The sequence below is a fragment of the Mytilus trossulus genome, chromosome 6 (assembly GCF_036588685.1).
Source record: "Mytilus trossulus isolate FHL-02 chromosome 6, PNRI_Mtr1.1.1.hap1, whole genome shotgun sequence".
Taxonomy (NCBI): domain Eukaryota; kingdom Metazoa; phylum Mollusca; class Bivalvia; order Mytilida; family Mytilidae; genus Mytilus; species Mytilus trossulus.
Window position 1 is genome coordinate 42,271,089 of NC_086378.1, and position 16,366 is coordinate 42,287,454.

The following is a 16,366-nucleotide window of genomic DNA, read 5'->3' on the forward strand; positions in this document are numbered from 1 at the left end:
ACATATAAAATCCTGTTTAAGAATAGGTGAATAGACTTTTCAAAATTTCCTACTTCGAAAATCTAAACCATGCTTCATACCATCAAGTTATACCATGGTATAAAAATGTGTACCATGGAATAGTAATTCGTACCATGGTATAGTAATTTGTACCATACCATCAAACCATACCATGGTATGATGGTATTCGTACCATACCACCATACCATACCACATACCATACCATCGTACCATACCATGTTTTACAGTATGCCAAGAAAATGGATAACTTTCAGAATTGTTAGCATTGTAGACGCTATTGGAGTACACAACAAAAATACTGATAAAAGATGAATTAATAATTAATATTTCCAACTTGAGAATTCATAACTGCAATTAAGTTTTTTTTCTCATATCTGAAAACGTCATGCTCCGTTTGAGTGAGTGGAGGTAGGGTTTAGTTTCATTGTTTTTTGTTTGTTTGGGTTTTTTTTTTCGATGCACAGTCTCTCTTGGCATTCATTATTCGGTAGATGTTAATCGAGCAATCTCAAACAGGTATTTTTTTTATCTCATTTGACCTGAAAAGTCAAGTGAGCTTTTCTCATCACAGTCACTTGGCGTCCGTCGTCCATAAACTTTTACAAGAATCTTCTCCTCTGAAACTACTGGGACAAATTTAACCAAACATGGCCACAATCATTATTGGGGTATCTAGTTTTAAAAATGTGTGGCGTGACCCGGCCAACCAACCAAGATGGCCACCATGGCTAAAAATAGAACATAGGGGTAAAATGTAGATTTTGGCTAACAACTCTGAAACCAAAGCATTTAGAGGGGTTAAATTGTCTATTAGGTCAAGATCTCTCTGCCCTGAAATTTTCAGACAAATCGGACAACCTCTTATTGGGTTGCTGCCCCGAAATTAGTAATTTGAAGGTTATTTTGCAGATTTTGGTTATTATCTTGAATATTATTATAGAAAGAGATAAACTGTAAACAGCAATAATGTTCAGCAAAGTAAAATCTACAAATAAGTCAACATGACCAAAATTGTCAATTAACCCCTGAAGGAGTAGTTGCCCTTTAAAGTCAATTTTAACCATTTTCAAAAGTTTTTGAATTCTTTTACAAAAATCTTCTCCTCTGAAACTGCTGGGCCAATTTAAACCAAACTTGGCCACAATCATCATTGGGGTATCTAGTTTTAAAAAATGTGTGGCGTGAACTGGCCAACCAACCAAGATGGCCACCATGGCTAAAATAGAACATAGGGGTGAAATGTAGATTTTGGCTTATATCTCTGAAACCAAAGCATTTAGAGCAAATAAGACGGAGATAAAAATATTTATCAGGTCAAGATCCCCTGATCTGCCCTGAAATTTTCAGACAAATCGGACAACTCGTTGTTGGGTTGCTGCCCCCGAATTAGTAATTTTAAGGAAATTTTGCAGAATTCAGTTATTTTTTTTAATATTATTATAGATAGAGATAAACTGTAAACAGCAATAATGTTCAACAAAATAAGATCTACAAATAAGTCAACATGACCAAAATTGTCAATTGACCCCTTAAGGAGAAATTGCCCTTAATAGTCTATTTTTAACAGTTTTCATAAATTTATGTAAATTTTTAGAAAGTATTTTCCATTGTAATTACTGGGCCAAGTTCATTATAGATAGAGATAATTGTAGCAACAAGAATGTTCAGTAAAGAAAGATCTAAAAACACATCACCAAAACACAATTTTGTTTTGGAATAGGTAAAAAATAGGTTTTTTTACCTATTCCAAAACAAACGCTTTTTTTCAATAAAAAACAGGAAAAAATGTATTTGTTGAAAAAACAATGTAAACAAAATATTCATTGGTTCAATAACAATTTTTTTGGCACACTAAATGCACCTATAAAAAATACAAAACACTCAAAATTATACATGTATCATGAATTTATCTGTGTCATGAATTTATCTGTGTCCATAATGATTGTTTAATATGCACATAGACCAAGGTGAGCAACACAGGCTCCTGAGCGCCTTTTGTTTACGCTCAGCCTAGTTTGTTTGGTTCGTTTTTTAGATTAATCTTTTTAACAAGTGTTACCGAATCCTTCCCTCCCAGAGCCTATGGATTGTAGGGATAAATGAGTTGAAATTTATAGTATTGTATATTTTGACAATTATATACATAATATATAATTATTTATCATATATTTAGTACAAAATACAGCTATTTTGTATGTCTAATAAAGGTTCTTTTTTCCAGTCTGTATCACCTACCCTGTATCGCATACCCCGTATCGCATGGCTAAACCCGTATCACATACCCCGTATCGCATGGTAAAACCCGTATCGCATGCTTTTTTTTTTTTTTTTTTTTTTTTTTTTAAACTAAAGTCAGTTTTTTGGGGTTTTTTTTGCTTAAGATTTTTTTTTTAAAAAATAGGTCAATTTTTTTAATGACGTCATTGTTTGGTATGTAACGTCAGGAACATCAAGTTTTCATATTGTATGTGACGTCACGAACATCAAGTTTTTACAACAATTTTTTTGGCACACTAAATGCACCTATAAAAAATACAAAACACTCAAAATTATACAATAATAAATCAAAATATATTCAAAACAACAGATTGTAAGGTAACCTAGGTGCTTCGTATAAATAATTGAGCAGTTATTTTAAAGCTTTGAAACAAGACAAAAGCAGAACTGAAGGTAACCCAGTGCTATGGACCAGAAAACAGTTCATATAATATAAAACTCTTCTGTTGAAATATATGATAAAGCGTATAATACATGGCAAAATCCGTATCACATGCCGTATTACCCTCGACCAATATCATCCCTCGGACCTAAAGGCCCTCGGGCTGATATTGATGTCTCGGGATGATACGACATATGATACGGATTTTGCCATGTATTATTCTCTATACATCAATGTCTTTTTTTCTAAAAACTAAAAACTAATCCACTCAATCCAAATACGATATATCCAAATACGCTAGTGCATCATTGAGAGAATATGACTACCCGACTCTACTTTCTATATTTTCTGTTTTAGGATGTGTTCTTACTGAAAACCCCAGGTGGTGGAGGTTTTGGGGCAGCTGATCCTGATGAACCAGAAGCATCTGACAGAGCCAAGCGACGAAAAATGAATACAGAAATTGAAAAAATTAAGTTGCCCTCCTCTCATGTTGGACGTGGAAGCGTATTCGATTATAAAAGAGCACAAGAATCTGCATGAATCAACTCAACATTTGCCATGCGGTTCATCGTACATGCTCTATCTCATTCATTTAATTAGCTTACAACAAAAAGATGAGCTGGTCAAGTGTATTTCAAATAATATGACGTCAAATAAAAGAATAAGTAACACAAGCGAGAGGTTAAGCTAGATATAAGACCAGGTATAATTCACCATTTTCTAAATAAGGATAATGTTTGTGTACCAAGTAAGAAATATAGCAGTTGATTCGTTTGAGCTTTTGTATTTTGCCATTTGACTTCCCGTTTACAATTTTCCTTGGAGTTTGATATTTTTGATATTCTACTTTTTGACTCTTTTTACTAAGGGGGGGGGGGGCTTTAAAGAGGTACTTAACATATTACAAGTAATTTTTATCTATAAGGTCGAAACAATTGAACAAAAATAAAAAATAATTTTGCTATTTGATCCACTAGACGCCAGGCTCGATACACCACATGATGGTTATTAAGTTAATTACTCAAGTAGTGGATAATAGAATTAATGTATAAAATATATTCAGAGACTTAAAGATTTGTTTGTAGAATATAATTTATCATCAGATCTCGCATATATCTATTATTTTGTCAAGTCTTTTATGGCATCTGTTAATAAAGGGATTTTTTCGATGTTCATGATTTTTTTTCATCTAATAGCTATCCTTTTATAGTTTTATATCAAGTTGTGTGATCATTATCCTCCCGAATAAAACCTCCTTCATATATAATACTTCTAATATAGATTAAACTGTCGCTTAACTTCGGGTATACTTGTACAACTACTTCCGATTTAAATTATAGTTGACTTTCCCTTACAAACTACCAACAATACATGAGTTGTGGGGAATACGTCAATGATACAGTTTACACCTCGAAGGGAAGGTGGTGTTTGATATACCTCAATGAGACAGTAAAACTGCAAATAAAGAGAAGTTTAGGGACTGGGGTAAAGTCAATGAGACAGTAAAACTGCAAATAAAGAGAAGTCAGTAGTTTAGGGACGGGGGTAATACGTCAATGAGACAGTAAAACTGCAAATAAAGAGAAGTTTAGGGACGGGAGTAATACGTCAATGAGACAGTAAAACTGCAAATAAAGAGAAGTTTAGGGACGGGGGTAATACGTCAATGAGACAGTAACACTGCGAATAAGAGAAGTTTTGGGACGGGGGTAATACGTCAATGAGACAGTAACACTGAGAATAAAAGAAGTTTGGGGACGGGAGTAATACGTCAATGAGACGGCAACACTGCGAATAAAAGAAGTTTGTGGACGGGAGTAATACGCCAATAAGACGGCAACACTGCGAATAAAAGAAGTTTGGGGACGGGGATAATACGTCAATGAGACAGTAACACTGTAAATAAAAGAAGTTGGGGACGGGGGTAATACGTCAATGATATAGTAACACTGCGAATAAATGTAGTTTTTGGACGGGGGTAATACGCCAAGGAGACAGCAACATTGCGAATAAATGAAGTTTGGGGACGGGGGTAAAATGTCAAAGAGACAGTAACATTGCGAATAAATGAAGTTTGGGGACGGGGTAATACGTCAATGAAACAGCAACACTGCGCTCGGGGACGGGGGTAATACGTCAATGAGACAGCAACATTGCGAATAAATGAAGTTGGGGGGCGGGGGTAAAACGTCAATGAGAAAGCAACATTGCGAATAAATGAAGTTTGGGGACGGGGGTAATACGTTAATGAGACAGTAACATTGAGAATACATGAAGTTTGGGGTCGGCGGTAATACGTCAATGAGACAATTACACTGCGAGTAAGAGAAGTTTTGGGACGGGGATAATACGTCAATGAGACAGTAACACTGCGAATAAGAGAAGTTTGGGGACGGGGATAATACGTTAATGAGACAGTAACACTGCGAATAAGAGAAGTTTGGGGACGGGGATAATACGTCAATGAGACAGTAACACTGAGAATAAAAGAAGTTTTGGGACGGGGATATGAGACAGTAACACTGCGAATAAAAGAAGTTTTGGGACGGGGATAATACGTCAATGAGACAGTAACACTGAGAATAAAAGAAGTTTTGGGACGGGGTAATACGTGAATGAGACAGTAACATTGCGAATAAAAGAAGTTTTGGGACGGGGATAATACGTCAATGAGACAGTAACACTGAGAATAAAAGAAGTTTTGGGACGGGGATAATACGTGAATGAGACAGTACCATTGCGAATAAAAGAAGTTTTGGGATGGGGATAATACGTCAATGAGACAGTAACACTGAGAATAAAAGAAGTTTTGGGACGGGGATAATACGTGAATGAGACAGTAACATTGCGAATAAAAGAAGTTGGGGACGGGGATAATACGTCAATGAGACAGTAACACTGCGAATACATTTAGTTTTGGGACGGGGGTACTACGTCAAGGAGACAGCAACATTGCAAATAAATGAAGTTTGGGGACGGGGATAATACGTCAATGTGACAGTAACACTGTAAATAAAAGAAGTTGGGGACGGGGGTAATACGTCAATGATATAGTAACACTGCGAATAAATTTAGTTTTGGGACGGGGGTAATACGTAAATGAGACAGCAACATTGCGAATAAATGAAGTTTGGGGACGGGGGTAAAATGTCAAGGAGACAGTAAAATTACGAATAAATGAAGTTTGGGGACTGGGGTAAAACGTCAATGAAACAGCAACACTGCGTTCGGGGACGGGGGTAATACGTCAATGAGACCGCAACATTGCGAATAAATGAAGTTTGGGGACTGGGGTAAAACGTCAATGAAACAGCAACTCTGCGTTCGGGGACGGGGGTAATACGTCAATGAGACAGCAACATTGCGAATAAATGAAGTTTGGGGGCGGCGGTAAAACGTCAATGAGTAAGCAACACTGCGAATAAAAGAAGTTTGGGGACGGGGGTAAAACGTCAATGAGACAGTAACACTGCGTTCGGGGACGGGGGTAATACGTCAATGAAACAGTAACATTGCGAATAAATGAAGTTTGGGGACGGCGGTAAAACGTCAATGAGACAGTAACATTGCGAATAAATGAAGTTTGGGACGGGGTAATCCCTCAATGAGACAATTACACTGCGAATAAGAGAAATTTGGGTACGGGGGTAATACGTCAATGAGACAATTACACTGCGAGTAAGAGAAGTTTTGGGACGGGGTAATACGTTAATGAGACAGTAACATTGCGAATAAGAGAGGTTTGGGGACTGGGGTAATACGTTAATGAGACAGTAACACTGCGAATAAAAGAAGTTTGTGGACGGGAGTAATACGTCAATAAGACGGCAACACTGCGAATTAAAGAAGTTTTGGGACGAGGGTAATACGTCAATGATACAGTAACATTGCGAATAAATGTAGTTTCGGGACGAGGGTAATACGTCAATGATACAGTAACATTGCGAATAAATGTAGTTTCGGGACGGGGGTAATACGTCAATGAGACAATTACACTGCGAATAAGAAGATAGGTCGAAATATGTTTAAAGTTATTCAAATTGCACAAAACCAGTAAAGTAAAAAGCCAAACCTGATTGTTTTTTTCCCCGACCTCTTGTCCATTTTTTAGACAGAATATTTCTTAGAACGATATTGAAAACATTATCATGAAATATTTCATAATATGGCAGATGCAGTAAGGGATTTAAATGATCTGACTCAATATATATGTCTTGTATAGCCAACTCACATAATGTCTTATCATTCCGACCCAGGGGTTCATTACGTCACTGGTTACCCTTGTCTTAAAATATTTGTGTGGCATTTCGGCAGGCATAAAATTGACATATCAAAAACATAATATTGAATAATATCTATCACATCACACCTGCAATGCAATAACATTCTTTTCTCATTGAGGAAATAGTAGCTATATTGAATTGTAATCATTAGCTAATAATAAGGAAGTTTCCGTCAGCGAACACTTCAAACATTTTAACTGCAGGTAATTATTGGAATTGTTACAAGTCAGATTAAGATACTTATCATCGAATCATCTAAGAAATTGCAGTAGGTACAGGTGTTTAAATGTGTACCTTTCCAGCAGAGCGAATCGAGTTGGCCGATCATGTATCATCAAAGTTTTTATACATCAGTTATAAATCTTGGCAATGATGTTTGATTTTGGTTATAAATCATTGAACATTAGTCTATGTAAAATACATCATCGTTAACCATGGTATATCGATCTTGAAACACAAATTTCTGACAACTTAACCAGAATTGTAAATCCTTGCATTCAAAAAGTCTTTGCATGATTCGCAGCTTGATATCCGGAGTAAGGTGGAGATGATCCAAAGAAAGAATCACTTTCGGAATGACTAATACGAACCCATTGTCGTGATTGATTGTTTGTGCTGCAATTATAATTGAACAAAATTTAACAAGAGTGCACATGCTGAAATGTCTCGCCTTCTTTATCAATCATTGATAATCATTATGTTGATAGCCCTAAATGTAAAGCTTTATTAAAACTGTCACATAAATTTAACATGAACCAAGATAACTAACCATAAACCAATGAACCATATGAATGATATCAAGGTCAGATGAACCATGCCAGGCAGACATGTACAGCTAACAATTCTTCCATACAACAAATATAGTTGACCTATTGCTTATAGTTTAAGAAAAACAAACCAAAACACAAAAAGTCAACACTGACCAATGAACTGTTGAAATGAGGTCAAGGTCAAATAAAACCTGCGCTACTGACATATAGATCATAAAATATTTCCATACACCAAATATAGTTGATTTATGGCATATAGTATAAGATAAAAACAGCAAATCTCAAAAACTTTACATTGACCACTGAACCATCAAAATGAGTACATGTCCACCTTACAATCATTCCATACATCAATTATAGTAGACATATTGCATAAAGTTATGAGAAAAACAGACCAATACACAAACATCTAAATATCACCACTGAACCATGAAAATGAGGTCAAGGTCAAATGACACCTGCCAGTTGGACATGTACACCTTACAGTCCTTCCATACACCGAATATAATAGACTTATGCTTATACTATCTCAGATATGGACTTGACCACCAAAACTTAACCTTGTTCACTGAATTCCTTAAAAAGGTCGAGGTCAAGTGAAAACTGTCTGATGGGCATGAGGACCTTGCAAGGTCGGCACATACCAAATATAGTTATCCTATAACTTATAATAAGAGAGAATTTAACATTTCAAAAAATTTGAACTTTTTTTTCAAGTGGTCATGAAAATGAGGTCAAGGACATTGGACATGTGACTGACGGAAACTTCTTAACATGAAGCATCCAGGTCTTCCACCTTCTAAAATATAAAGCTTTAGGTAGCACTCCACAGATAGGTGTGTAGTTTCACATTTTGGCCCCTGCGGATTTTTCAAATATGAGAGCTAGTGTGCAATAAAATTCATTTTTGGATAGCTGAGTATTAAAATAGCCTTTGTATTGGGTTTATATGAACATCAAGGTTATGTAATGTATGTAATATATGCTGTTTTATGTATGACAGTCCGTATTCGCATGTCCCTTCCATATTTGATCCAAATTTTGGGGGGAAATGTGACATGTTCATCCCCCTTTTTGCAATATTTTATGGGAAATAAATGCAGAATGTTGCCATTGATACAGATAAAAGGAATTAATTTTCACCCTTTTAATTTTTGAAAATAAATTCTATGGAATATACTGATTACATACATATGCACATGTACAACACAAACAGTTAGGTTAATGTATTAGAAATCTAGGAATAGATGATAAAACATTTTGTGGCTCATTTTTAATTTTATTTTCTAACTGTGGAGTGCTACCTTAAAGAGGTTAGCTAACACCGCCGCCGCCGCCGGATCACTATCCCTATGTCGAGCTGTACCAAGTCAGGAATATGACAGTTGTTATCCATTCGTTTAATGTGTTTGGACTTCTGATTTTGCCTTTTGATTTTGGACTTTCCCTTTTAAATTTCCTCGAAGTTCAGTATTTTTGTGTTTTTAATTTTTTTGCAACAAAAGTTGCAGGCTCGACAAAAACGAAAATATTATATGAAACATATTCAGTTGTGTTTGGAAAAAAAAATCCCAAAACGAAATATACTTTGTTTTTATGCTGATTATATTAAGATAATACTAGACAGTTCCAACAATAATGTAAAAGTCAAATTCAATTTCGCTTTTCTGATGACACTTTGGCTTGTAAACAATGTAATGTCGAGCGTATGACATTTTTCGAAGAATAACTTTGTCAAATTTTCATGGAATTTGATAAAGTTCAAATCGAATGAAATCAGTTCAAATCAAATGTATGTATATTAAGAGGTAAAATTGGTATGCAAAACAGTAAAAGTTGGGCAGACGATCGAATCGACAAAAACCGGCTGTCGTTTGCTTTATGGTCGGGATGTAGTCTCTTTGACACATTCCTCATTTCCATTCTTAATTTTACTTTTTTTTGTATTTCCTTTCTCTTAAAATACATTAATTGATAAAAGGACTTCGTATTTTTGTAGTTTTAAAAAAATAGTCTTTTCTTTTAGACACTATTAATTTTGTCAAACCATCATCATTTTTAATTTGATGAAACTTTTGCAGAAGCTTTTTATAATTCAAAGATTATGTCTGAATCCAAACTTTATAAATATTTTTCTGCATTTTTGTTTTATTTGCTGATAAATGGACTTAATTCTTTGGCAGTAAACATTTACATACAGTCTGGGATAATATTTTACAGACATCAAATCAACTCTCGTGGAATGATTTGAAGTTTAAGAAAATCTTCTTCAAGATCAAGAAATAGCATCTGAATAAAAAAGTTCGATCTTTTATATTTTCCCTTTATTTTATTGATAAATAAAACTTGCTTTTACAGTCAATATCACACTTAAGACTGAGAACAGTAATGGCAGACGAGACAGAGCGTTCTGTGGAACTCTTTACGAGTGTTTGAAGATATATACTCGCATCTGTATTTAAACTTTACATTTTTGTTTGATTGGTTTGGATAAAACTATTTTCTTTGTTTTTGTCTGTTATGATGTGGTAGTTTAATCACGTGTTTCACAATTCATAAATAAAAAATATCATGGTTAATTCTAAATATAAATTTAATAAAATATCATGATCCATTTATACAAAAATCTCGAGACTGAAGTAAATGTATAAAAATACCACCACTCTCAATAGCTGTAAAAGCTAGATCAATTTAAACAAAACAGAAAAATAAAGGATTGAATGATTTTCAACCATCTAACCAAAAAGTCACTAAATTTTGTTTCTACACATTTTTTTTTTAAATGCACTAGATTTTTAGTTTCTTTGTACTTAAAATTCATGATGTGGGTTTTTTCTTCAATTTCCTTATATCCAGGTTTTATTAAGACAATTCTCCAGATGGTAAAGAATTATAAGACATACGAAAATACTATGCTCAAACTTTTAAAAGAATTATCATATGTGGTGATTTATTTTGACGATTGTGAAAATTCGTTAATATTTTGTCTCGCCTGCAACGATTTTGTTTTATCAGGTCAACAAGTTTTTCAAATGTACGCAAGTCTGTTTTTTTGAACTTATTAATAAATTAACGTACACTTGAAATAAAACTATTTCTTGTGACATTGATATAACTTAAAGTTTCAAAGTGTATTGCTATTTGAAATAATTGAAATACTACTGGCGAGACATTTTAGTGTTCTGTATATGCATGATTTTTAGAGATATAATTACTTCACATTATAGTAATATAGTATTAATTTTTTTTGCAAGGTCATACTTTTTTGTGCTGGTACTATGATATTCACGACACAATATGTCTATCAGTTTAGATGTTATAACATTCTTTAAGAAATTTAACTCACTTATATGATACTTATCTGCTTATATTTAGTTACTGATTATCTGTTCAAATAGTTCTGATATAGAATGATCCTATTGTTTATACTTTGAAACCTTAAATAGAACTTTGATATAAACAAAGTGTTGTGATAAATGAAACAGCGGACGGATATATACGGACCCATACAGTCCATAATGAGTGGTGGTAAAAACTATGATTCAGAAGACAAAACAAATAAGACAAAACTACGAACTCAATGCAAGAATTGGACCGCCATTTTGGAGTATCTAAAAGTATCGTTTAAAATGTTTTCGTTTTGATGGTGGTTGAAATGAAAATTCAAAATGTGGTTACATATGGGTGAATTTAATCACAATCAGTTACATTTGATTTGCTTAGTGTCCTTTTCTACATCAGTATAATGAATTTAAAATATAATGCTATAATACAATGCGCAATGAAAACTGATGGTTAGTCACAATTCTCACCAATGAGCCTTCTTTTATGGAAACAATATTTTGAATATCTGATATGTGCACTTAAAACTCGCTATCCTTTTATTGTAACCGAGTGTTTACAATTGTTTTGGTTGGTCGAGTTAAGAGTCTGAGGATTGCTTTGTTCCTAATATTGTTCATACTTGTTGTAACAAGTCATTACTTTGACGAAACAATATCAATATGATCTTCAAAGTCTATTTCATTGACTTCATATAGTTTTACGTAACTTCTAAATCTCGAGTAATGTCAGGATGAGGGCTGGACATTTTAAAACTTTTCTGATGTTCCTTCGTAGGGGTCGTGATTTCTGGTTGATGTTGTTGAGGATGCGGATATTTTAATTTGGAATAATCCTTTCCTATATTGTATCGTAGTTCTGGATACATTTCATATTTCGGATCCGATGTATACATTTTATAGTCTGGGTTTAAAGTTTTTTGTGGAATGTTATATTGTGCTAATTTAGCTATGTTCTCTGTCAGACTCATTGGCGGTTTATTATCAGACTGAGGTGGTTTCCATCCATATCCGGTCCAGCCGTATGACCCATCGATTTCCTGTTGTTGCATTGGCACATCATGCCGTTCAATTATAGTCGTTAAAACAGGACCTTGACTATAAACTGACGGACAAGGTTCTTCGTCCAAGTATTGATCCATGACTAAATATTTTTTATAATTCCCTGGGTCCGAATTGTGATCAGGAACATCGCCCTCTGAAGGAACACTGGAATTGGTACCACTATCCCTACGTATATAGTCTCTTTGTCCTCCACTTCGATGCTGACGTGGTAGAGAAAAATAGTTAGGTTGTCCGGCATTCTTTTTCGTTAGTAAAGTTGTGTTAGCACTTATGTTGGACATTTCAAAATTTTCCTTTAATTTATCACGTTGTTCCTGTCTTTGTTTCTGTCGCTTTCGGCTTCTGTAACGGCAAATTAGACACACCCCGATAACAATTATGGTTCCTAGCACACCACCTACAGCTCCAATAATGATGGCATGTAATGGTAGCGATTCAAAGCCTAAACCTATAAATAAAAACAAAGAAAAGTAACTAACGATATTGTAAATTTACTTCACTTTTATTTTTCTTACATATAAAAAGTATATTTTTACAAATGTAGTTAGAATGATGTATCTCCTGGAAAATGGACTCTTGAAATATCTACTTAAAATTGCTTTATAAAAGTAGGGAAGGTGGTATGATTGCCAACAAGACATTTAGCAACTGACTTTTAATTGCCATGTATGTAAACATTTTTTTTTCACTCGAAAGTATGGTTTAGTTTACAATCCATCTATATATAGCAGGTACAATAAAAACAATTTTGAAAATAATTAACAGTCATACACTTCTTTTTTTTTAAAGCAACAATAAGAAATATGAAAGTTGCACTGTTCATTAACGTTTAATTTCACCGAGATATTCATTGACAGACTATGAGTATATCGGTGTATTTTTTTGAAAACCAGATGCACCAAAAGGGCCATGAATCAAAGACTATGCACTTATATTTTTCAACGATGATTCTATATGTTTTTCTTGACTTCATTTTTCAATTATCTCTGCTTGAAAGACAAACTCCAGATGCAGAAAAATGACAAGCGATACCGTAGTGTATGATAGAAAAAGCGACCTTAGCAATTTTATCCAACGAGTTTTTTCGATAGAAAGTAAATAAGATGAAAGAACAGTTTACAAAAAAAAAGATTGGCAGGGCATTGAAAATACAATTAATTTCTTAATTACAGAGCATGAATATACAGATGGATTAGTAAACGACAGGATTTATAAACAATTGGTGAAGATTGCTATTCTTAAGTTCTGTAAAGTTATTCTGAAAATGTGACTAGAATACCAATAACAGATTATTTCTCGAATAGAATGAAGTAGAATTGATAATGGTCCTAACTGATTTTGAAGTTCCAGGCCCTGACTGATTAACAACGATTTAACGTAATCTTAGTAATTGTTCGCAGCATTATTGAGAATAATGGTGTCGCTTAAATGTTTCAAGAACGTTTGAAATATAGCAAACTAAACATATTTTAGAAAATTCAAGTATATTTTTCATGTGTCCTTTTTGAAGGGAACATTGACTAACATACATAATTTGATATTCTACTAATATAAGATCCAGAAACTTAAATCATCGTGTATCAACTTTCACAGCCTTGATTTTTACAATTGATCTCATGCATGTTACTTTTCGCCCTGACTATAGTTATAGGGTTATTAACTTCCTAGGACAAACCATCAAACTGTTTTCTTTACAAACATTTATTAAAGCGGATTTGTGAAATACTAGATTGTTTTGTTAAAAAGGCCCAAACTGAAAAATCGATGATGTATTTTGGTTCGCAAGTTAATAATCAAAACATGTGTATCCGTATTCATACGAACTTCAATCCAGTAACCCTTTACTGGGTTGGATCGTGCGCGGACTAAGCCTGTGTATTTATACAAGGCAGCAGCCGGGGAGCTCTCTTTCGCTGACTGAATCTGCCCACAAAAAAAATTACAAATGGTCCAAGAGCACAATTGTCGTCCCTTGATTTTCGTTGTTCAAATATAGTCTCTAGTGTTGACAGTGGGTTACTTGCCATTAATTTTTATACCCCTTTCAAATTTATTGCTCCATGTTTAATGCCTCAAATTGCAAGTAGGGGATCAATTTACACTGTAAAAAAAATTGGGTCCAGAATTTTAAAGGAAAGTAGTGATTTGGTCCAGCTGAAAAAGGTTTAAAATTAGCACTTCGGAAGCTGTCAAAAGATTTCAAGACGCCCTAAACATAAATTTGTTCATATTTTGAGTTAGAGTCGATGAAGTTTTCTATAATTTTGATATAATTTGTCCCAAAAGTAGTATAACACACTGTAAAAGTTTCTTTGAGAAAGCGCAGGTAGGATTTTTTTTATTTTCATTTATGTTCTAAAAGAAATGCACTACAAAATAATTGTGGTCTCGGACCAAATAAGTAAAGCGAAGATTTACTTTATAATGACTTGAAATCAAAACAGGCCTTGGAAAATTATACGATTGTGCATATGCTTGCCTTTGTATTCTGTTTTTATTTATGTTTACACCGTGTCAAACCTAACAGAAGGTCATACATAAGCATTTTTTGGAGATAATCTCCATGATAAATTAGATTTTGTCCTCTATTAAAATACAAACGAAATGTTGATACAACGACTCTAGTTTCTTAATTTGGTGTCATCCTGGTTTGCCCACTTTTAATTACATGTATATGTAAACATAGAGGGAATTGTTGTTTTAACAATTATAGTTTATTTCTGAATTATAGTCATATTTTTTACCTTTTATTTTACCTGTAAATGTTCAAAAGAACATTATATTCTGTTATTAAATCAAGGAAAGTGTGCAAAACTTTCTAAATTTTATATATTTTTGGCAGGAAAATGTATTTTTATTCATACAAAAAATAGGAAAAATGTGCACTTGAAATGAACTATTTTATATTTTTCGATTAATAATCATGATTGCTAACAACACCAGTTAGAACTTCAACTAGAAAGGCTATTTACTGACTATGAAACAGCAACCAACAACGCAGCATGAACAGTGTGGCCAGGGGTTAATGTGAAAGTCTGCTACTTCAACTTCACCAAGTGTATTTGGCAATAGTCACAGAAATATGGACTACAGTCCTATCAAAGAGATGAAGACATAACTCAACTGCAACGAGGAGCCACAGTACTACCTCTTGTTCCACCCCACCTTGTTGGGGAAGTTTGGCTAAACACTAAAGAAGACATTTAAGAAACTGAAAACATACTGGCTACAACTTCATTTACAGAATACATGACAGAGTTCAGGATTGAAAGCTACCGTTTTCTATGGAATCACTATTACAAAGAAGGACCCCCACCACAAATCACTTGGAAGGATGGCACAACAAACTTAAGAAGAGACTCAAACATGCCCACGCAAACATCTACGAGATCATTGAGCTACTGAAAAAGACACAGGCACTTACAGAATGCAACATTATCCAGTATGCAGCAGGAGGAGCCCGCCCCCAAAAAGATGACGATACAGAGTATAAGAACCAGACTCCAACTACTGAAAGAAAGATTCCAACAAGGACTAATCAGCGTGGTAGATTACTCGGACGCAGCTGATGATCGATCCCATCTTCTCCATTTGAACTGGACAATGAAGTGAAGATTTGTGAATATCATGTTTTGTGACTTTTGGTGTGAATTTAAAAGATTGTATTTATCCTCATTTTACATATTTCCTTATGCAATGCATTTATAAAATTGAGAATAATGAGAAAATATATTTGATTTTTTTAATAATTTTTTCTATACAAAAAAACAACCTGAATATGCAGAAAACACTTACTAACAATATACCTGACCATACCTAAGTTGGAACAGACTATACAATTGTATGCTCATTAAACCTTTTGTCTTTTTTGTTTTCTTTACTAATAGATAATTGGTAGAATTAAAAGTGGGCAAACCAGGAGTAAACCCTTAATTTGAAAAGACGTTAATAACATGTAGAACTTTGCTTAATTTTCCTGCGATTACAGGTACTTTTAAGACAATAAATACACCTATCATAGTTGATTGCAGCATCTGTTATGATGAAAGGTGGGGGATAATTTGCATGGACATGAAGCAAATATTAATTTCCATGTATTATCTTTATAATTGAAATCTTCCGGGCTAAGCCATCTGGCTTTCCACATGAACAAAGTGTATGACTGCAGAAGTGTCAGTTTAAATCAGAATAACTACTGTATGAAATGAATGGTAGATTAAGATA

The 16,366-nt window shown here is 34.0% G+C and overlaps 2 protein-coding genes across 7 annotated transcripts in view; one reads left to right on the plus strand and one right to left on the minus strand.

The window, feature by feature from the left end:
• The window catches only part of LOC134721361 (5-oxoprolinase-like), a 113,853-nt gene extending 110,001 nt beyond the window's left edge, over nt 1-3,852 (plus strand). For all 6 annotated transcript variants that reach the window (XM_063584313.1, XM_063584309.1, XM_063584312.1 and 3 more), the window contains one exon: nt 3,038-3,852. In XM_063584313.1, coding sequence (XP_063440383.1) covers nt 3,038-3,223 — 186 coding nt within the window. In that variant the 3' untranslated portion in view covers nt 3,224-3,852. The remainder of the gene's footprint in view (nt 1-3,037) is intronic.
• Nucleotides 3,853-10,311: 6,459 nt separating this feature from the next.
• The window catches only part of LOC134721363 (neuropilin and tolloid-like protein 2), a 37,519-nt gene continuing 31,464 nt past the window's right edge, over nt 10,312-16,366 (minus strand). The window contains exon 9 of the mRNA XM_063584316.1: nt 10,312-12,590. Within this exon, the coding sequence (XP_063440386.1) occupies nt 11,779-12,590 (812 nt within the window). The 3' untranslated portion in view covers nt 10,312-11,778. The remainder of the gene's footprint in view (nt 12,591-16,366) is intronic.